Raw genomic sequence first — 20,969 nt, 5'->3', positions numbered from 1 at the left:
TGTAATAATTAATTAATACGTTAATGGAAGTTGTCTGGCATGCTGCTAATGAATCTGCTTGCTCTCCTGTGTCGCTGTCTTGGCTTTCCCTTAAGATTCAAAAAATCCATGAGCCTTTGCACTGGACGTACATTAGCTATGATTTCCTATAAGTATTTAGAATAAAACTGAACAGGCAATCAATAAGGATGGTTCGTAAAAAGACAAGACATATTGGTCACATTAGGACGGCACAAATGAGTCCATTACATGCAGGTTTTGCCCTGTATGGAAGAAGTTAGGAATTGCCAGCAAAGCAGGGCTTGTGTTCATTAGCCTGGGTGAACTGTTCTGTTATCGGTCAAAGTCATATTATATGCAGTGCAATGTAAATTGTGCCAGCAGCCATTTGCCCAAATAATTCACAATTACAAAAATACTAACAGATCATAGAAAGACCAAAGCAAATAAACAAAAACCACTTGTACCATTCTTGGGCAAAAAGACAGCCTAGCCAATACAATTTCAAAACTGAAATCTCTGTATAATGTTGTTTTCATCTGGCATTCTTTAATTTGGCTGGTTCATACTGTATTGCTCAACTGTGTTATTTGGACCAGTTGGAAAACATTTTGCACCCCCCAAAACAGTATATTAATGTCCAAAATAATAAATAATTATGGGAGAAGGATAATTGGGGAGGGGAGAGAAGGAAAACAACTACCCAAACTGTTACTCTGAATTGAAGTTTAACACAACATAGATGCATTTATGGACTAGATGACTCGGGGGTCCCTTCCAACTCGACAGTTTGATGATTTCCATACCATCGTCTCTCAAGTATATATCACACAAGACTGTGGAGAATATATTCTCACAATATTCTCCAAGAACTGATAAAGGACATAAAACTCTATTTCAAACCCACATTGGAACTAAGATTGCATGAGGGTAACACATATATTTATCATATATCTTCCTGACCATACCCAACACTAATGCCTAATTATGATGTTTTATTGCATATATATTCTTAGCTGTAGTTCTTCCCCATAAGGCTTCCACCATGCAGTGAACAGGACATGCATTAACTCAACCTTCGATTTCTGAAAACCTTTCACCCATCTCTTTCTGGAACACAGCCAAATAAGAATTAAGCTCCATTACCAATTGTCAGTCAGGAGTGACCTTGAAGCCAAGGACAACAGAAGGATGATACAACATTTGTTATGGGAAACGTAATATAGTACTAATAACGATAATAGAGATCCCAGCTTGGCCCCATTTGCAAAACTTGCTAACAGTCCACTAGGTTTTTTTTAAGGCAAGGTTTCCTTGTGCATTTACAGCCTACAAGCTATAGGCCATTAATCATCCACAAAGTCACATCATCAGGAAGAGGGTCCCCATTTTGGTCCAGATGGAACAGAAGGATCAATGTGGGGTCAGGGGCAGGGGGGCAGGGGGCACAGGATTTTGAGGGAGCGTCTCAGCATAGGGATTCCCATCCCACCCTGCCTGCTGCTGCTGATCTCTGGGTCCCAGAGTCCAACCTGGCCTTGCTGTAGTGCCACAGCACCCCTCGATGAAAGGATGCCTGACCAACATTGGGGTGATGCACCCGCCTAGGGCTGCATCGGTTGGCTGGGCTCCCCGCTGCACAGGCTGGCGGGCAGGTGGCGCAGCACAGCCCTGTAAGCCCTCTGTGCCCTGTGCCCACCCCGCAACAGCAGCGGTGAGGGCTGGGCTGGCACAGTGGGTTTTGTATGCATGGTATACACTAGTCCTTGTATACACTAGTCCTTGTCAGAAAAGATCCCTTGAAGTTAATTTACATGATTAACATGTTCAATCATTTCAATGGGTTGGATTTGAGTAGGATTTAGTTGAATGCAGTCCTACGGCTGCAATCCTATGCCCACTTAATAGAATAGAATAGAATAGAATAGAATCATAGAGTTGGAAGAGACCACAAGGGCCATCGAGTCCAACCCCCTGCCAAGCAGGAAACACCATCAGAGCACTCCTGACATATGGTTGTCAAGCCTCTGCTTAAAGACCTCCAAAGAAGGAGACTCCACCACACTCCTTGGCAGCAAATTCCACTGTCGAACAGCTCTTACTGTCCAGAAGTTCTTCCTAAAGTTTAGGTGGAATCTTCTTTCTTGTAGTTTGGATCCATTGCTCCGTGTCCGCTTCTCTGGAGCAGCAGAAAACAACCTTTCTCCCTCCTCTATATGACATCCTTTTATATATTTGAACATGGCTGTCATATCACCCCTTAACCTCCTCTTCTCCAGGCTAAACATGCCCAGCTCCCTTAGCCGTTCCTCATAAGGCATCGTTTCCAGGCCTTTGACCATTTTGGTTGCCCTCCTCTGGACACGTTCCAGTTTGTCAGTGTCCTTCTTGAATTGTGGTGCCCAGAACTGGACACAGTACTCCAGATGAGGTCTGACCAGAGCAGAATACAGTGGCACTATTACTTCCCTTGATCTAGATGCTATACTCCTATTGATGCAGCCCAGAATTGCATTGGCTTTTTTAGCTGCCGCGTCACACTGTTGGCTCATGTCAAGTTTGTGGTCAACCAAGACTCCGAGATCCTTTTCACATGTACTGCTCTCAAGCCAGGTGTCCCCCAACTTACTCAAGAGCAATGCCCATTTAATTCAGTGGTGCTTGCTTCCACGTATATTTGCATAGGACTGCACTGCACTCCACACATGATAAATTAAGAATATATTGTACTCTTATTTTTCCTCTTCATTTTATATGGAACAAGACAAAAATAAAAATAAAAATGCCTTTGGGATTTTCTAGTGTACATTAGACTCTAAACACAATCCTTTTTGCCCTCTCTACAAAGACTGACAGCAAGCACAATGCCAGCATAATAGTTCGTCCCACAATTATCCCTGCTGAAGTGAACCGAAGGAAGCAAAAAGGAAATGAGGCCAGCAAACTTCTTTGTGCAAACAAAATGCAGAACGACAGAGCTGGAGGCTCCTTGGATGCCATTTGGAACACGTGCCGTGCCAATTAGAATTATTCACAAAATAAAGGGGACGAGGCATCTTTCCCTAAGAAGGAAATCTGGGATCTACATGGCTTGAAGGAATCATGTTGCCATAAAATGGTCCAAACCATAAAAAGAAAATGAAGGTCTTGTGTGTGTGTGTGTGTGTGTGTGTGTGTTTTTTTTTGGGGGGGGGACAATCATAGGAAGGTGAAGTTAAATGATAAGAGACATGCATGTAATGACCTATTTCCACACTGCAAGCTGCCAGATGATATCCCTTGGTACCAGTGTGCAGACCCAGCCCTAGCATTAGACAGAGTGAAGCAGCTGCCTCAGGCGGCAGCTGCCAGAGGTCACAGCAGCCCTTTTACTGTTCTCCCTAAATCTATAGTGCCAGCCTGTTTTATGACCCCCTGAACTACCCTGCAACCCTCGGGCACAGTGTTGTTCTGTCACAAGTACTAAAGAAAGATTCGACTGCTAGTCCAGTTGGACTAGGTACAGGATTGGTGGATGGGTGCTATCATCTTCTTTGCCTCAGGCAGCAAAATGTCTTGGGCCAGCCCTGCTAAGTGGTGTTTCTTAGCGCTGCAGGGCTAGATTAAGACATGCTGAGGCTCTAAGCTTTGCCAAGTTTAGGAGGCCGCATCATGTTAGAAATATACACGTGTTTTTCAGTGACACAAAGTACGATGAAAACAGAAGTACTAAACTTTTAAATTTTCATATATGAGGATTCAGCGAAAGCCAATCACCTAACAAACATAAACAACTTGCCATCAGCCTATTTGCATATAAAATACCTTTAAATGAAAACACCTTATGAATGGCATATACAAAACTACATTATAGTTATTTATGCACAGATTTATCAACACTATATGACAAGGAATTGTGTAGGAAATACCATATTTTTTACTCTATAAGACTCACTTTTTCCCTCCTAAAAAGTAAGGGGAAATGTGTGTGCGTCTTATGGAGCGAATGCAGGCTGCACAGCTATCCCAGAAGCCAGAACAGCAAGAGGGATTGCTGCTTTCGCTGAGCAGCGATCCCTCTTGTTCTGGCTTCTGAGATTCAGAATATATTTTTTCTTGTTTTCCTCCTCCAAAAACTAGGTGCATCTTATGGTCTGGTGCGTCTTATAGAGCGAAAAATATGGTAAGTGCATTTTTTTGCCATCTCACCATACCCCACAAGTGCCCTGGGAAAAAGGGACATCCCAATTTCTTGTGTGAACATGGAAACCATTTTTGGTGCTGGGATCTCATGAAATTTTGCATCAAGATCTTGCCCAGAAAAAGCGCTTTTTGGGAGGCCACAGTTCTGGGGCCCCATGCAAGCATGGCCCTGAAAAGAAGTGCATATTTTGGGCTTCATGATCTTGTGTGGGTCATGTGACTCGAATGGGAGCACAGGTAGGAAGACCCAACATACTGGTTTAGGGTCTCAAGATGTTGGAGGGTATGCCTCAAAACAACATCTGTTTTATAGTCTGTTTATCCTGTTTCCTTTATTAACCAATTATGCAAAACTTTAAATCTAGTTTTTAAAAAATTGAATTTAGAGGCCCCTCATAATCTGAGGCTCTGAGTTGTAGTTTGCTTAGTTTATGCATAAAGCTGGCCCTGCACATGGGTCAATGAGCTATCACACAGTTCATTGGCAACAGGTGTTTTTGGCATTTTGATGAAATCGCCATTGTGTGGGAGTTGCAAAAAACGTCCACATTGAGGAGCATCTATTCCACAATAATCACCTGCCTGCAAGAGTCCTAGAGCAAAGGCCAGGCCAGAAGATCACATTTCAAAGTGCAAATAATAACACCTTTTATTTTCACTTTCTAATTTATTTTTCAAATTGCACCAGACAGTTCCCATTCAAACAGGGCAAGTTGTCAGGTTTGATTGGATTCTTCTGTTTTCAGTTCAGCCACTTCTGTGAATATCAAATCTTCTGGGAAACTAGGAAAGCCACATTTGATCTTATATTTTATTTCAAGTGCTTCTTTAAAAAAAAACAACAACAAAAACTTAAGGCAGTCGACTGTGAACATTTGAAAAAAAGGCACAGCTAAAGCCCAAACTTAAAGAGGAACAGTCAGTCTGAATCTGTGGGGCCTACTTATAGTATAATCAAATTCTGCTTAGGGCACTTAGAAATTGCATTGCAATTTCCTGTTGCTCCTTAATAGAAAAGGCTAAAAACATCAGATAAGAACAACATTGTCTTACAGTAGGAAGCCCCTCAAGGTTATATGAAATTATGCCTGGGAGGGGGAAAAATCCCTCTACCTCCTATTCATACAAATAAAATGATCAGATTTACACCAAGATGTATCCTCAGATTATCCATTAGCATAGTTCCTTTATTGAGAGATTCACAAAGCAATTTTCTTTTTCTTTTTGCTTAGCTACATCCAGTTCTCAGCATCTGCAATCTGTTTCAAGGAAATGGTAATAGGGTAGCAATACAGCTTTTGGTGTTTTGTTTTTTTGTTCAGATTCTCATTTTCTAATGCAAAATTTTCACTCATAATAAGGAGGATTGATAGCACATTCACCCACCCACCATTCCTGCTTCGACTTTGCAAATACATAAAACTGGATTGCGCTCAGAACCTTCTTGTTCTGCTGCAAGCGCTGGCAGCATTTAAAAGGAAAAAATAAGCTCACTTTCCAGACTTTCCTACTCCATCAAAATGCACTCAAAGGATGCAATTGGATTGCAGGAGATATTATGACCTGCAATTGCTCTCATGAGTTCAAGAATCAGGAGCACTAGTAAAGTCAGGATCTAAAGGTCAGGTTTCCTTGGCAAAACCCACTCAAAGAAATGGGACCTGTAAAATAACGATTGCTGATCTGGTGGCAGGAGGGGAGAAGGGATATCTTAGGCAGCCATATTCTTTATAATAACTGGTCCCCATGCTTTAAACTCTTTCCTCCCACCCCGTTTCCCTCACATGCCATGTATTCTTAGAAGGTAAACCTGAGAGCAGAGATTCCTGGATTTTTGTAAGCCACCCTAGCAAGATTGAGTAAATGGTTGAAATAAGTATAATTTTATTTAAGACATTATTCCACCCTTTCCCCAAGGCATCCTTCACTGATCTTACCCCATTTTTCTCTCTCCTCATAATAACCTTATGAGCAGTACTATTTTTCTAGAAAAACAGGTGCCAGTACTCACCATGAACACCTCCCTTGTACTCTTCTCACCTGAGAGGTAACAGAACTGAGCTCCATCGAGCCCTGAGCTCCATCAAGCCCTGCCTATGAGGTACGCTGGCATGAGATAGAACAGCTGGCCCAAGTCAGGGGCATAGGAAGTGGGTTGCAGGGGTTGTGGTCTACCCTGGGTGTCACCCTGACGGGGGGATGACAAAATGGCGGGTGGCACTCGTCACGACGGGGCCTGCAGCACACACAAGCTACGCGTCTCAGTGCCTGAAGGCTTCGCGCTATCCGCTCACTGCCTCCCCCCCCAGTTGTAGGTCGGCTGAGGCCCCATTGCACGCCCTGCCCCTATGGGTGCCGCACATCCTGTATGGGAGCCACACACCCCATCCCTATGGGCACTGTGTGCCCCGTGGCGCCCATAGGGTTGGGGTGCATGACACCCATAGGGGCAGCACAGGGCGGCATGGGACAGCATTGGATGCCGAGCGCCCCATTCTGTCCCTGTGGGCACTGCACCTCCCGCCCCTATGGGCGGTTCGCCCTGCCCCTGGGCACACTGCCCCAGGTGCCTGAGAGGCTTCCTCCGCCGCTGGCCCAAGTCACCAGCTGCAGATCTGAACCATTATTTGAGTAGGTGTGTTAATATTGTAAGCCTGCCTCAGTGGCACTTTGGGTGATCAAATGGTGGTGCAACTGGGGGTTAATAAATGAATAAATATAATGGATTCAGATAAAGACCACCTGAGAGAACACAGGAAAAGCCCTACTATCAAAGCCTTCACTAAGATTTTCAAAAAGCAAAACTGGGTGGGGAAGCTGTGACCACCACAATCCCTGGGTGTTGTTGGATTCCAGCTCCCATCAGCCCCAGCCAGTATGGCCAATGGTCAGGCCTGATGGAAGTTGTAGTCCCAAAAAACCTCTGAAGGCCACCAGTTCCCCAACCCTGACATAACCTCATTTCTCTGAAGGTGACTAATGCACAGGGGAGCGTCTTTGCGTATTAGTGTTCCTGAAAAGGTCAGCAAAATGACAAAAAATGTTCCTGAAAGTTCAAAGCAAAAAAAAAAGGGGGGAGAGCAAAAGCAGCAAGCAAACAAAGAGGAAAAGTGCACGGCAATAAATGAAAATCATTCAAAAAATGTTTTGAGAGAGGAATGACTCTCTGCGGGGAAGAACATTCAGATTCTTAAACCCAAATCTCTCCTAACCGCTCGCTGGCCCACAGCTTTCCTGGAACACGGGAGAACCCCAACTGTCAAGGCTTCCCCAAAGACATTCCTGAGGGAAATTTATTTGTGAATGATTATTCAGTTTGGCAGTTGACTCTCCTCTCCATAATTGTGCACTGAAATACTTCTCTGCCCACCCCAACGAGGCAATACTATAAGTAGAAAGTCCTCAGATATCCTCACAGAAGGGCTTGTACTCTAAATAGAGGCTAACCGGGTGCTTAATTCACACTGCTGTGCTCCAGCCATTGCTGCCCATATGGCTCTCAGTCAGGCCGGCACTCGCAGGAGAGCAGCCTTTGCTCTGCACAAATGCATTAAGTAGAGGAAGTCAGGACTCTCACTAGGCAGCTAATGGAGATTTAATAGGGCAGTTATGTAAGAATGACCAACTGCAAATGTGCTTAATTCAGGCTTCAGGTATTTATGTAAAAAACAAAACAAAAACCCAAACCCCCACACACAGTAGAAGAATTCAGGCCAAATTGAGGGAGCTTTCACATTCTGTTCTACACATGTGGGGTTGCCATATAATTCATGCAAATTGCAACACATTTTCCTTTTAAAAAGCAGCTGCTGCTATGTTTATGGTAGCTGTGTTAAGCGTGCGCCTGCCTCCCACCTGCAAGGCTCAGCTTTATCCACATGCGGGAAAAGAAAGGAAGTTTGGCAATTCTTTTGGTCTTTGCTGATCTGGTGCTTTGGATGCAACTCCCATCAATCTCAGTCAGCATGGATGGCCAAGGCTGATGGGAGTTATAGTCCAAAACATCTGGAAGACACAAGGTTGGATTTCCCACCTTATTTTCATTGACACTGGTGCTGTATCTCTAACAACTACACAGAAGAGGGGCAGATGTCCTCGTCACTGCATCTCCTCAGCGGCATTTCTTATAGCCTCCATATATTGCTAGGTTTCAACTCCCATAAGCCCACTCAGTGTGCCCAGTGGTCAGGGATGACCACTGTTGCTCCTCTCTTGGAAATGTGATCGTTTGTCCTGTATATGCTGTCTCTAGTACACCCAGGGCAACCAATGGCAAAAAAGCTTTGTCTTGAGTTGGTGGTCCTCAACATTTTTTCATTTTACACTAGGAAAGTTTGTAAATTCAAATTCATTCATCATTTTGCTCTTCATTTCCTAGCAAGCCTTCAGGGCTTCTTACACTTCATCACCTTCTATGTAGAACAGGTTATAGCTAGGTTTGTCTATTTTATAGACAATAAAGCAGATGTTCCCAAGGTATCCTACAGCATCGGAACGGTTTTGGTTTTGTTGAGGATCATTCAATCACACTCAACCCCTAACTTCTAAAACATACATGGTCTCTGCCTTTTGTGCCACCAGCAGCCTAAAAACCAACAACAGGCTATACCAGCAGTAGATAACACATTGCCCCCAAAGTGTGGTGAGCTACAACTCTCATTATCCCCACCAACTGTCTGTGTCAGCTTGGACTGATGGGAGTTGGACTTCAATTACACCTGGATGGACAAAGGTTCCTCACCCCTGGAGTAGATAGTTCTCAGCTATGATTCCAGAACTTAGAGTGAGAAAACTTACCACAGTTATCACATTAGCTGCTGGAATAGGCAGATTTTCCACTTCCTGGTCCTCATCACCAGTCATAGCTAATAGGTTGAGGGACGGTTCGTACGCTGGCTTAACTATGACAGCAGGGTGCAGTTTGCTTATTTTTCCATGGGAAGATAAGTGGGAATTGTGCCCATAATCCTTCCGATCACTTGTATCCAAACTTTTCTCGACACTTTGCACATGGTGGTAAATGAATATTGGCTTCCTGCTCATTCTCTGATGAATTGCCAAGAAGTGATCATTGTCTCCTGAAAAGCATCCTGTTAAAAAAAGGGGGGATGGAGGAAGATAAGTCATTATTTCCCTTTACTATTTCTTGATTTAGGATGATTTAAAACAAAAACAGAAACAAGACTCTTTCAAAAAGGAAAATAAAGAGAGTTATTTTTTGGTTATGCCCATTTCCTTACCATCTTGAAGTAATGAACCATATTGGGAAAATGTAGAGAAATACATTTGAATGTGGTATGCTGCGTGCCTGAAATGTTTTGTGGGGCTGTATTTGTTGCCATTGTCATTTAAACGCTCACACTACAGCTCATAAGAAACCTTATTCTTCACTTTTTGCAAATTTGTTACATTTGCCACCATATGCACTATGTGCACACTGCCTAAATCTTTGACTGGATTTGCTAAGCTCTTCCCCATCTATATGACAAGATGCATTTTTTAAAATAAAAAATCCACTTTACATACATGATGCTCTCTTCAAAACATGTTCCCAACAGCTGCGGTTAAGGAAGAGGTTTGCTCCTATCTCTGATGTAATTAAAGTAATTTGTATCTTGTCTGTCGATTAAGGGGGAAACAATTATTGTTGATCAAAAACAGCCCCACACTCTTGTCTCCAGATATCAGATTTCACAGAGAGAACAAAACCAGATGGGGACTGGGAATTTAAAAAGCAAGGCAGGCCTCCCACCTGACAGTATTAGGCTCAGAGAAGGATAGATATATGGTACATCTTGTTGGAAGTGGAGGGGAAGTCAAAGGCATCGAGCTCTTGGGTTTGAGCTTTGCGAGCATCAGAAGATTTTCCAGGTCTGTCTTATTACAAGGAATTTATGCAGAAATGTAATGTAGAAGTCAAGTAGCCCTTGGCAAGGAGCTATACTGGTCCCCCCCCATCCCTTGTGCCCTTGGCAAGAAGATGTTGGCTGCCCAGGTCAACGGAGCATCCCAGGGAATGTGCAGGCAGGTGGGCTCCTAGCCACTCTGAGCCAAAGTGGGGAAGTGCAATTTTTGTGCCCCCTTGCGCCTGCACCCATGGTGGGGGCTAACCTAGCCAACCCCTAGGTATGTCCCTGTAGACACAAGATTGGAAAGGATTTAACACATCCAATATCATGTATGTGTTTTGGCAGATTTTACATGCAACATCTAAAGGGCATTTTCACATTAGAAATGGCTTTTAATCTAGGAAGTGTCACTGGTGAATATTGTTAAGAAAAATATCTCTGTTCCATTTTCTTTAGCATTTCACTGAAGGTAGACATTTATTGTATTGGTTTAGAGGAACGGGAAGCGCAAAAAATCTTATTGTATTTTAATACCAATGATGCTTCAAACAAACCCCATGGGCACATTTATTTGGGAGCATAATACTCCCAAAGAATGGGCTATGAAATCTGGATGAAACTAATCCAGATTGCCTTTGATAACGGGGAAATCCAAGAATGTTATTAAACATTTGGGTTGGCAATTGATTTGTGGAAGTGGATGCACCAATGGCAAATTTCATTAGGTGTTACATTCCAGATGACACTGGGAGTTATGGAGTACCTCATATCAGTCTGAAAAATCAAGGAAAGAAGGATCTAAGACCATAAACATAAGAAGAGCCCTGCTGGATCAGAACAAAAGCCTATCTAGTCTGGTACCCTGTTCTCAGGGTGGTCAACACAGTACCTATTTTGAAGCCTGTAAACAGGACCTGAGTGCAACTGTACTCCACTTGTGATTCCAAGCAGCAGGTATGCAAGATGCATGATGCCTCCAACAGCAGAGACAGAACAGAGCCACCATGAATAGTGACCACCGACGGTCAGAGATGATGGAAGTTGTAATCCAACAACATCTGGGTGGCACAAGTTATTTTTAGCTCTTTACCCGGGTTTCCCACACTTGGCTCTCCAGCTGTTTTTGGATTACAACTCCCATCATCCCTAGCTAGCAGGACTAGTGGCCAGGGAACTGTAGTCCAAAAACAGCTGGAGATCCACGTTTGGGAAACCCTGCTCTACACTGTGAAACAGCCCTGGTCATACATCATACATCCGCATCAGCACATAAGAAGAACCTGTTGAATCGTGCCAATGGGGTTCATCTATCCCAGCATCTTGTTCTCACAGTGGCCACCCTGATGTCTACAGGAAGCCCAAAACCAGGACCTGAGGACAACCTGAGGATTTGCAGCAACTGGCCTTTGGAAACCTACCGCTTCTGACAGTGGAGGCAGAACACAGCCACAGCAGGGGAGACAGAAGGATTGCAAAGGACTGTGAGTAGATTAACACAAAAGGTAGTCAGTGTGGTGCCCTCCTGATGGGGTGCCCTCCCATCATCCAGTGACTATGATTGCTGGGGCTGATAGGGGATGGAGTTAAGCAACCTCCAAATGGTATCATATTGGTGGCATAACAGGATGGGGTGGATGGTTTTTTTGGGCAATATTTTACTTTGTATATCAGCATAGACCTGTCCTTGAAAAATACATCTCTAAATAGCGATGGGATCTCTAATAACCATCATGGTATTTATGATATCAGGTGAAGAGTCAGAGAACTAACAGGCTGTCGCAGCTCAGGCGGTATAATCTTATGGTCTTTACCATCAGACATCAAATAACCCTGTGAGTTTGCTACATCGAAAAGTAACATGAGACAGAGCAATATGAACTTGCAGAAAGATCCTGCAATCTGTGACTAATTAAAATCAGGATCTTACACCTATGATTTCAGTTTATAACCCCAAAATTGTATCTTCTTGAAAGGAGTGTACGGCATATCAGTTGCATACTCATTTAAATGTACAGAATCCAAGAACTGCCAAGGAATCCTGGGATACTGAGTCTGGCTCAGGAGCTGAGAATACTGTGTTAGAGATCGCAACCATTCCTTGCATATCTACAATTCCCAGAATTCCCTGGGGGAGGGAATGTCTCTGACACCAGCCCATAGTACAGAGATGCTCTGTGTGTGTTGAAGAAGGAATTGGCATGTCTGTAATGCTTGGCCAGTGGCTTGTGCGCATAGTATTTAACCAGTTATATTGGGAGCAGAAGACCTTGGGTTGATGTAATTGTATCAGTACAAGATTTCCCAAGTATATCGTGACGATCCTGAAAAGGTTACAAGATTATCCCGTAAATATTCAATTGTTTCATATCTCCCTGCTTTCAGTAAAAGACAAAAGTCCATACTGTACCATCAACTTCAGATATGGGACTGAAAGGTAACAAGCAATGTAGCTTACCAGTTATTTTGTCTTTTATTCTAGATAATGAGAGGATAAGGATTTGATTACTCAACATAATTCGGAAACAAACTACACCAGGAGAGCAATTTTTGCAGTCTTTGAAGTTGTTTTTTTTTAATCACTGATCAAAATATGTTTCATAAGCAACTTTTTGAGCCAGCATCCACTCTTTGAAAATATGAGCAACCCCATTGATGTAAGTGGCCTTTAAGGGCTTGAATCAAAGTCAAATGAAGTCAGTGGGAAGTCTCCCTTTGATATTAGTGGTCTTTGGATCCGGTCGTATCGGTGAGATCAGAATTTGGCCTCAGAACGGCAACCCACACAAAAATCTCCTGCTTCATGAAAGGACTTGACTAATCGTTGAATGTTGCCTACACTTTAAAAAGCACAAAACATGCTCATAACTGTCTGGCTTGCACTGAGGACGCAGAGTGAATGGAAGCTGTTAAGGCTTGCTTAATGTGATTCCTGTTTGTCATTATTAAGTGTGCGTGAAAAAAAACAAAGCAACAGAGCAGACTTTTGACTCTCAGTGTATCAGTCTATGCTGGTGCGTGACAGAAACACAGCGTCGTGCTCCAATGCCATGAGGGATGGTCCCTCAGGGCAACACAAAACTTCCTGTGGAAAACTAGCATGGAAAAGAGGGAGCCTCAGCTATTCTGTGCATGGGGAGTTTAAGAGGTTTTGTACAGGGCAGAACCAGCTCCAGGAGTTGGTGGACCCATGACCCAAGCAAGTTCACTGTGTGTCCCTTTAACCTAGAAGAGGCATGGCATTCTTTCATTCTCTCTCCAGTCCTCTTTGATGGGCACTGAAGCTAGTTTGTGACCCTTTTGGGCTTGGGAGCCCTAGCAATAGTCTCATCTTGCTACCCTCTTGGGCTGGCTATCTAGGGCGGGCTCCCTCTCCTATCCCTTTACCTTTACTTTAGGGTGGAGTACAAATCTGAGAAGCTAAGAATTCTAAAAGAAAGGAACTCCTGAAATCTTTCCACTATGTTTGTTACAGGAGACTCTATGTTTGTTACAGGAGTATACAGGGGGAAGGTGCTTCAAAACAAACAAACATAGAGGAAAGATTTCAGGAGTTCCTTTCTTTTATAATTCTTAGCTTCTCAGATTTGCACTCCATCCTAAAGTAAAGGTAAAGGGACCCCTGACCATTAGGTCCAGTCGTGACCGACTCTGGGGTTGCGGTGCTCATCTCGCTTTATTAGCTGAGGGAGCTGGTGTACAGCTTCCGGGTCATATGGCCAGCATAACTAAGCCGCTTCTGGCGAACCAGAGCAGCGCACGGAAATGCCGTTTACCTTCCCGCCGGAGCGGTACCTATTTATCTACTTGCATTTTGACGTGCTTTCAAACTGCTAGGTGGGCAGGAGCAGGGACCGAGCAACAGGAGCTCACCCCGTTGTGGGGATTCGAACCACCAACCTTCTGATCGGCAAGCCCTAGGCTCTGTGGTTTAACCCACAGCGCCACCCACGTCCCGTACTCCACCCTAGCCCGGGCTAAAGGTAAAACTAGATATGAAGCTAAATGCATCCCTTGTTGCTGTGTCCTTAAAACAAGAAGAAGCAGAGAGCAGGGGTGGATTTTATTGGGACTATGAATCACATGGATAGAGTATAACCAGGGCTTTATTTCCAGCCAGAACTCACCAGAACCGAGTTTTGGCACCTCTCATGTGGGCACCATTGCCGTTATAAGAAAAGAAGGGAGGTGTTCATGGTGAGTTCCAACGCCTCTTTTACTAGAAAAATAGCACCCTCCACTGAAGACTCTATTAGCTCTAGGAAGGAAGCTCTGTTTAGGCAAATTTTGATATTTCCCTATTTTAAGAACACATTATATGGGAAGAGGTCAGAATAATTAGACAATTTCAGACAAGTTTTTACGGTAAAAAACACTTTTGACTTGTCTTAATTTTCGGTTGCTGGGTGGAGGAGGAATCATGTGAATTCAGTAACACAAAAGGACAACTGAACATTATCATTCTCCATGTGTATGAGATCATATGTTAACACTCTCACATGCCCAGACTTCAAGAATATTAAGTCTCCTGCTGTAGACTGAATTGCAGTCTGTCACTTCACTTTGGTAAGTGATGGAAAAGGCAAAATAAAACAGACTTAAATAGCCAGAAAGTAGTTCAGTAACCTAAGAGAGGGGGTAAGGATGGATGGGTAGATGGAAGACCACGTGCAGTAGCAGCATCTGAACTTTGGTAAGTGATGGACAAGGCTGAGTATAGCAGAGTTAGTAGTGAGAAAAAATTCAGTAACCTGAGAGAGGGGGAAAGGATAGATGGATGGATGGCCAGTGCAATTGTAGCATCTGAACTTTAGAACTGTGATGTAAAAATAAAGGAAGTTGAAGTTCCATGGAAGAAGAAAAAAACCCCCCAAGAACTATGCAGAGTTTCTGGATGCTCAAGGAGATTCCAAAACTCAGATCTTGCAAACAGATGCAGTGGGACAGTTATGCAAGTGAGTGCTTTTCTAGTTGTGTTCAGGTGACATTTAATTCTGTGCTTTTGTAGAAAGAGAACCAGACAACAGGTTTGCAACTATGTGAGCAAGCCAGGAAAAACAAAAAAAGAAACCTGTAACGAAACAACAACAAAAAATCAAGCCAAGAGTGATTGACATTTATATATATTTCAGTAGCCATTAGATATTAGATTCAGGCTTGCAGTCTAGGCACCAAACGGGCAGGTGTTCACATCAAAGAAATCCGAGTTGACACCTGTCAAGATAATTATACATAAGCATAACAATGCACCGACACTACCTCTATAGCAGCGTTAACCTCTGGAAACATACACAGCCCATTTCAGCTGCCTAATATTCCAGGTCCTTGAGCAGCTACAAAAGGCCATCAGTTAATATTTATAGCATAATTTGTTTCCCACAGAAATAATTCTTCCAGAAATGGAATTCTTCTTCCAGACTCCCAACATTCTTTCCCTTTGTTGCAAAAGTGGTCAGTTCTATTTTTAGAATAGTAATCATTTTGAGTCAGTGCCATGAAAACGTAGAGCCAACCAACATTTTTGGATCCCTTTGTTATACTTCCCCGGTATCTTGGAAGGACTGATGTTTTCACCTCCCAGCTCAAGCCTGCCCCAAAGGGGAACAAATATTTAGTGTTGGCACTAAGGGGCTTTCAGCTTAATTTCCCCCTGTCCCCCCCCCGAAGAAACCATATTGAAGTATCTTGGCAATTCTGCTCATGCCCTTTTAGAGCAGGGCTTCCCAGCTGTTTTTGGACTACAACTCCCATCATCCCTAGCTAGCAGGACCAGCAGCCAGGGATGATGGGAATTGTAGTCCAAAAGCAGCTGGAGACCCAAGTTTGGGAAACCCTGTTTTAGAGCAAGCAATGAAAATGGATACTTTGAAAAACAATCTACACCACGACTCTGACATGGTGGGAATGTGGATTGATGAAGCTGTGTGTTTTGCTTGTACAGAAGGGGTGGGCAACATTTTTCAGTCTGAACGCCATGTCACTACCCCATCACTTCTGGGCAACCTTTTGAATGCTGCTTGCTGGTGGTGTGGAGGTCAGAGGCAGAAGTGGGTGAAGCAACAAATACGACGTTTAGCTTTGTACACTAGGCTAGTTTTTGCACACATTCAAACACACCGTACCTTCAATCCAGACACACAAGAGGCATTATCAGAGTTAAAATCCTGGAACTGTAGAATTGGAAGAACCCCCAAGAATCTTGTAGTCCAACCCCCTGTAATGCAGGAATATTTTTGCCCAAAACAAGGCTTGAACCCACAACCCTCAGATTAAGAGTCCCATGCTCTACCAACTGAGCCAGGGCATCAAGGAAGCATTTTAGCCAGGCAAAAGCACTTGGATCAGTGATAGATGTGGCCTAGGGAGAAAGGCCAGACAGAGAGGCCTAAATTGTCACATTCAGCTCCCAGGATGAAGGTTTCCCACCCTTGGGGTAATATGACTGCTTCATCGCTCACTATTCAGTGAGCATCCAGGTTTTTCATTCAGCTAACTTTCAGTAGCTTCACAACATTAAATACAGGTTGACTTGGGAATTACAGTCAGGGTGAAGAATCGCACAATCCTTTCATCACACCTCACCCCACATTCCCACTGGGACAATTTGGTCATATGAATTTTGACCTCACAGGGATGGATTATTCCTCTTAGTGAGAGGCAACGACACATGGTATCTGCCATTCTGTTGGCGTGAATAAAATCCAGTGAATTATAAATAGTCATCTTAATGGCAGGTTATTTCACTTTTATCCTCTGGTAATTATCTTGGGTCTATGGGGATGTTCAGGAATGGAAACCTACTTCACACCCGAGTTTCCCAACCTTGAGGACTTTCTTTTTCAGAACCTACCATGCAGATAGGCTCTGAAAAATAGAAAAAATTCAGAACCTACCCCCTAATATGCTTTGTCTTTCTCTAAAATGAAAAAGAGAAAGAATTTCCTGTTTCCACATAAAATCCTTTTCATACAATCACCTGATCTCAGTGTAGTGATGGAAAAAGTTTGAGAGTATTGGCTCCTTTTGTGATTGGGTGTCATTCTAATGGAAAGTGGGTTTCTTTTGTTTACTGTTGAAAACTGAAAGAGATTTATTTTTCTTAAGGCAGCTTCTGTCTCTTATCACCACTGTCGCTTTCCTGGTTTATTTTCTCAATCTAGATCTGACCTACCATTCAGACCTGTGTTTCAGGTATTTTTTATGCTCTCATTCCTCAACACACACACACACACACACACACACACACACACACACACTATAGCTATCAATAAAATCCATTGGCTGCTCTGTATAGGTTTTGAATTGACCCGACATCCCACTCGCCACCTCTTCACAGCAGATGGTGCTTCCTACTGAGAGAACAGGCTGCCTCTTCTATCCTCCTATTCAATGCACTTAACAACGAAGACTACTCCTAATAAATCAGGACTGCGAGTTTTAATCAGATTAATCAACTGGACCATTAATTGACAGTTGGAGGCAAATCTAACGAGTGAGAACTCGTGACAGAGTTGTTAATCTTTCGGTGGCTATTTTTGTCCTAGTGTCCTACTGCAATAAGGAAGAAAAAATAAAAATCTTTATGATGCCATCTCCTCCTAACAAGGAGTACTAACTTTTGTTTCTGAAACTACAGGTTCCCATGCCCTTTTTTCTTCAACAGTGGAAAAAAAGACAACTGGTGGGGCAGCTGAGTGGGGCTACTTTCCTCTCCCACCTTTCAAACACCGTTCAGCACCAGGAGGAGGAAGGGGGCTACTTATAGCTCCTTCTATAAGTAAGGAGCTTGGCAGGTGCAGGCATGGCAGCGGAGCCATTTCTTTTTTTTTTTTTATAATAATTTTTATTAATTTTCCAAACATATAATAAAACAATAACAAAATAAAATCATCACAAGACAAACAAACAAATATACATGTATAATTTCTTAAACTTATTTTCATAAACCTTCTTTCCTGGACTTCCCCATACCTCCCTTTTTCTGCATCCTTATGTTAACCCTTTCTCAGCAACCCTTCGTTTCAATTTAATCGCTCCTATTCATTATGCATTTTTTCTAGAATTAAGATTTACAGCTGCAGTTCTCTATTTCTTATAACCATAACATCTCAGCCGTCATCAATTTTGCAACAGTCTTTAAGGTATTTTTAAAATTTCTTCCAGTCCTCTTCCACCGTCTCTCTCCCCTGGTCGCGGATTCTGCCGGTCATCTCTGCCATGCTCATATACTCTATCACCTTCGCTTGCCATTCTTCCAGAGAAGGTAGCTGCTGCGTCTTCCAATACTTTGCCAGAAGAATTCTCGCCGCTGTAGTAGCATACATAAAGAAAATTTTGTCCTTCCTTGGCACCAATTGGCCTACCATACCCAAAAGAAAGGCCTCTGGCTTTTTCAAAAATGTCCATTTAAGGACCTTTTTAATTTCATTATAGATCATTTCCCAGTAGGCCTTTACCTTCGGGCAGGTCCACCAAAGGTGATAGAAGGTACCTTCAGTCTCATTACATTTCCAACATTTATTACTGGGCAGATAATAGATTTTTGCAAGTTTGACTGGGGTCATGTACCACCTATAGATCATCTTCATTATATTCTCTCTTAATGCATTACAAGCTGTAAACTTAATATCTGTATTCCATAATTGTTCCCAGTCATCAAACATTATGTCATGACCTATGTCTTGTGCCCATTTAATCATGGCTGGTTTTACTACCTCATCTTGTGTATTCCACTTCAGCAGCAGATTATACATTCTCGACAAGTTCTTTGTATTGGGTTCTAACAATTCTGTTTCTAATTTCGACCTCTCCATCTGGAAACCTATTTTCCTGTCCTGTTTAAATACCTCATTTATCTGACGGTAATGCAACCAATCTCGTACCTTAGACTTTAATTTATCAAAACTCTGCAATTTAACTCTTTCGCCATCTTGTTCTATAATTTCACAATATTTTGGCCATTTGGACTCCATATTCAGTTTTTTTATCTCTTTGGCCTCCATTGGTGATAACCACCTGGGGGTTTTACTTTCCAACAAGTCTTTGTATCTTATCCAAACATTGTACAGCGCTTTCCTCACAATATGGTTTTTAAAGCCTTTATGCAATTTTACCTTGTCATACCATATATATGCATGCCAACCAAATCTATTATCATAACCTTCCAGATCCAAAATGTCTGTATTCTCGAGAAGTAGCCATTGTTTCAGCCAGCAAAAAGCTGCCGATTCATAATAAAGTCTCAAGTCCGGCAGGGCAAAACCCCCTCTGTCTTTTGCATCAGTTAAAATCTTAAATTTTATTCTGGGCTTTTTGCCCTGCCAGACAAATTTTGATATATCTTTTTGCCACTTCTTGAAACAGTCCATCTTGTCCAAGATCTGGAGTGTCTGGAACAAAAACAACATTCTAGGCAATACATTCATCTTGATGACAGCAATTCGGCCTAACAAGGAGAGTCTCAGCCTTGACCATATTTCTAGATCTTTCTTCACCTCTGACCAACATTTTTCATAATTGTCTTTGAATAAGTTTAAGTTTTTAGAAGTCAAGTTTACCCCCAGATATTTCACCTTTTTTGTTATTATTAAACCTGTTTCATTCTGAAACTTCTCTTTTTCTGCCATTGTTAGATTTTTCTCCAACACCTTAGTTTTTTGCATATTCAATTTAAATCCTGCTACTTGACCAAATTTCTCAATTAGTTCTAAAACTCTTTTGGTACTAGTCTCTGGCTCTTGCAAAGTCAATACCAGATCATCTGCGAATGCCCTTAATTTGTAGTCTTTTGCTCCGAGCTGGATACCTTTGATCAATTGGTCCCCTCTAATCATATTCAGCAAAACCTCCAGGACTGTTATAAAAAGTAAGGGTGATAGTGGGCATCCCTGTCGTGTACCTTTTTCTATAGATATCTCTTCCGTTACCACATTGTTAACAATCAACTTTGCTTTTTGTTTAGAGTATATAGCACCTATACCGTTTTCAAAACTTTGGCCTACCCCCATCCCTTGGAGATTCTTCTTCATAAAGGTCCAAGAAATATTGTCAAAGGCTTTCTCCGCATCCACAAAAATTATAACTGCTTTCCTGTTAATCTTTACTTCCAACAACTCTAAAATGTCTATAATGTTTCTTACGTTGTCTGACATATATCTCCCTGGGAGAAAGCCTGTTTGGTCCTTATGAATCTCCTGTACCAAAACTCTCTTTAATCTCTTTGCTAAAATGTCTGCAAAAATTTTGTAATCCACATTGAGTAATGATATAGGGCGGTAGTTTTTAACCTGGTTCTTTTCAGTCTCTGTTTTCGGTATAAGTGAAATAAAAGCTTCTTTCCACGATTCAGGTGCCTTTTTCCCTTCCAAAACTTCATTACAAACTTCCTTCAGTGGTTGTATTATCCATTCCTTCAGTGCCTTGTAATATCTAGCAGTCAGTCCATCTGGGCCTGGAGATTTTCCCAGTTTCATCTTCTGAATGGCGTCCTCTATTTCTTGTCCTGTTATTTTTTCATTCAGAGTCCTTTTACTTTGTTCTGAAATCTTTGGTAATCCATGCTTTTTAATAAATTCTTCTATTTCCTGCTCATTTGCCGGCCCCTGTGCATATAATTTCCTAAAAAAACTTTGGAAACAATTATTTATCTCATTTGGTTTGTGGATAATTTTTCCTTCCATTTCCAAACTCGTGACAGTGTTCAATTTTTGTCTCTTTTTCAGTTGCCATGACAGAAGTTTCCCACATTTGTCTGCTGATTCAAATGTTCTTTGTCTCATTTGCTTTATCTTCCATTCTATCTCTTGATTCGTCAGTTCCATATATTGTGTCTGATAATACTTTATTTCTCTCAAAATCTCATGTGACTTTGGTTTAGACCTCAGTTTCTTTTCAGCTTCTTTTGTTTTCTCCATAAGTTTTTCTTTTCTCTCATTCTGTTTT

The 20,969-nt window shown here is 42.3% G+C and overlaps 1 protein-coding gene across 2 annotated transcripts in view; it reads right to left on the bottom strand.

The window, feature by feature from the left end:
• PTPRR (protein tyrosine phosphatase receptor type R) overlaps positions 1 to 20,969 on the bottom strand; it is a 116,764-nt gene that overhangs the window by 80,961 nt on the left and 14,834 nt on the right. For both annotated transcript variants that reach the window (XM_081211945.1, XM_081211946.1), the window contains exon 2: positions 8,980 to 9,272. In XM_081211945.1, the coding sequence (XP_081068071.1) occupies positions 8,980 to 9,272 (293 nt within the window). The remainder of the gene's footprint in view (positions 1 to 8,979; positions 9,273 to 20,969) is intronic.

The sequence above is a fragment of the Podarcis bocagei genome (genome assembly GCF_964188305.1).
Source record: "Podarcis bocagei genome assembly, chromosome: 10".
Taxonomy (NCBI): Eukaryota; Metazoa; Chordata; class Lepidosauria; order Squamata; family Lacertidae; genus Podarcis; species Podarcis bocagei.
This window is presented reverse-complemented; position numbering and strand designations above follow the sequence as displayed.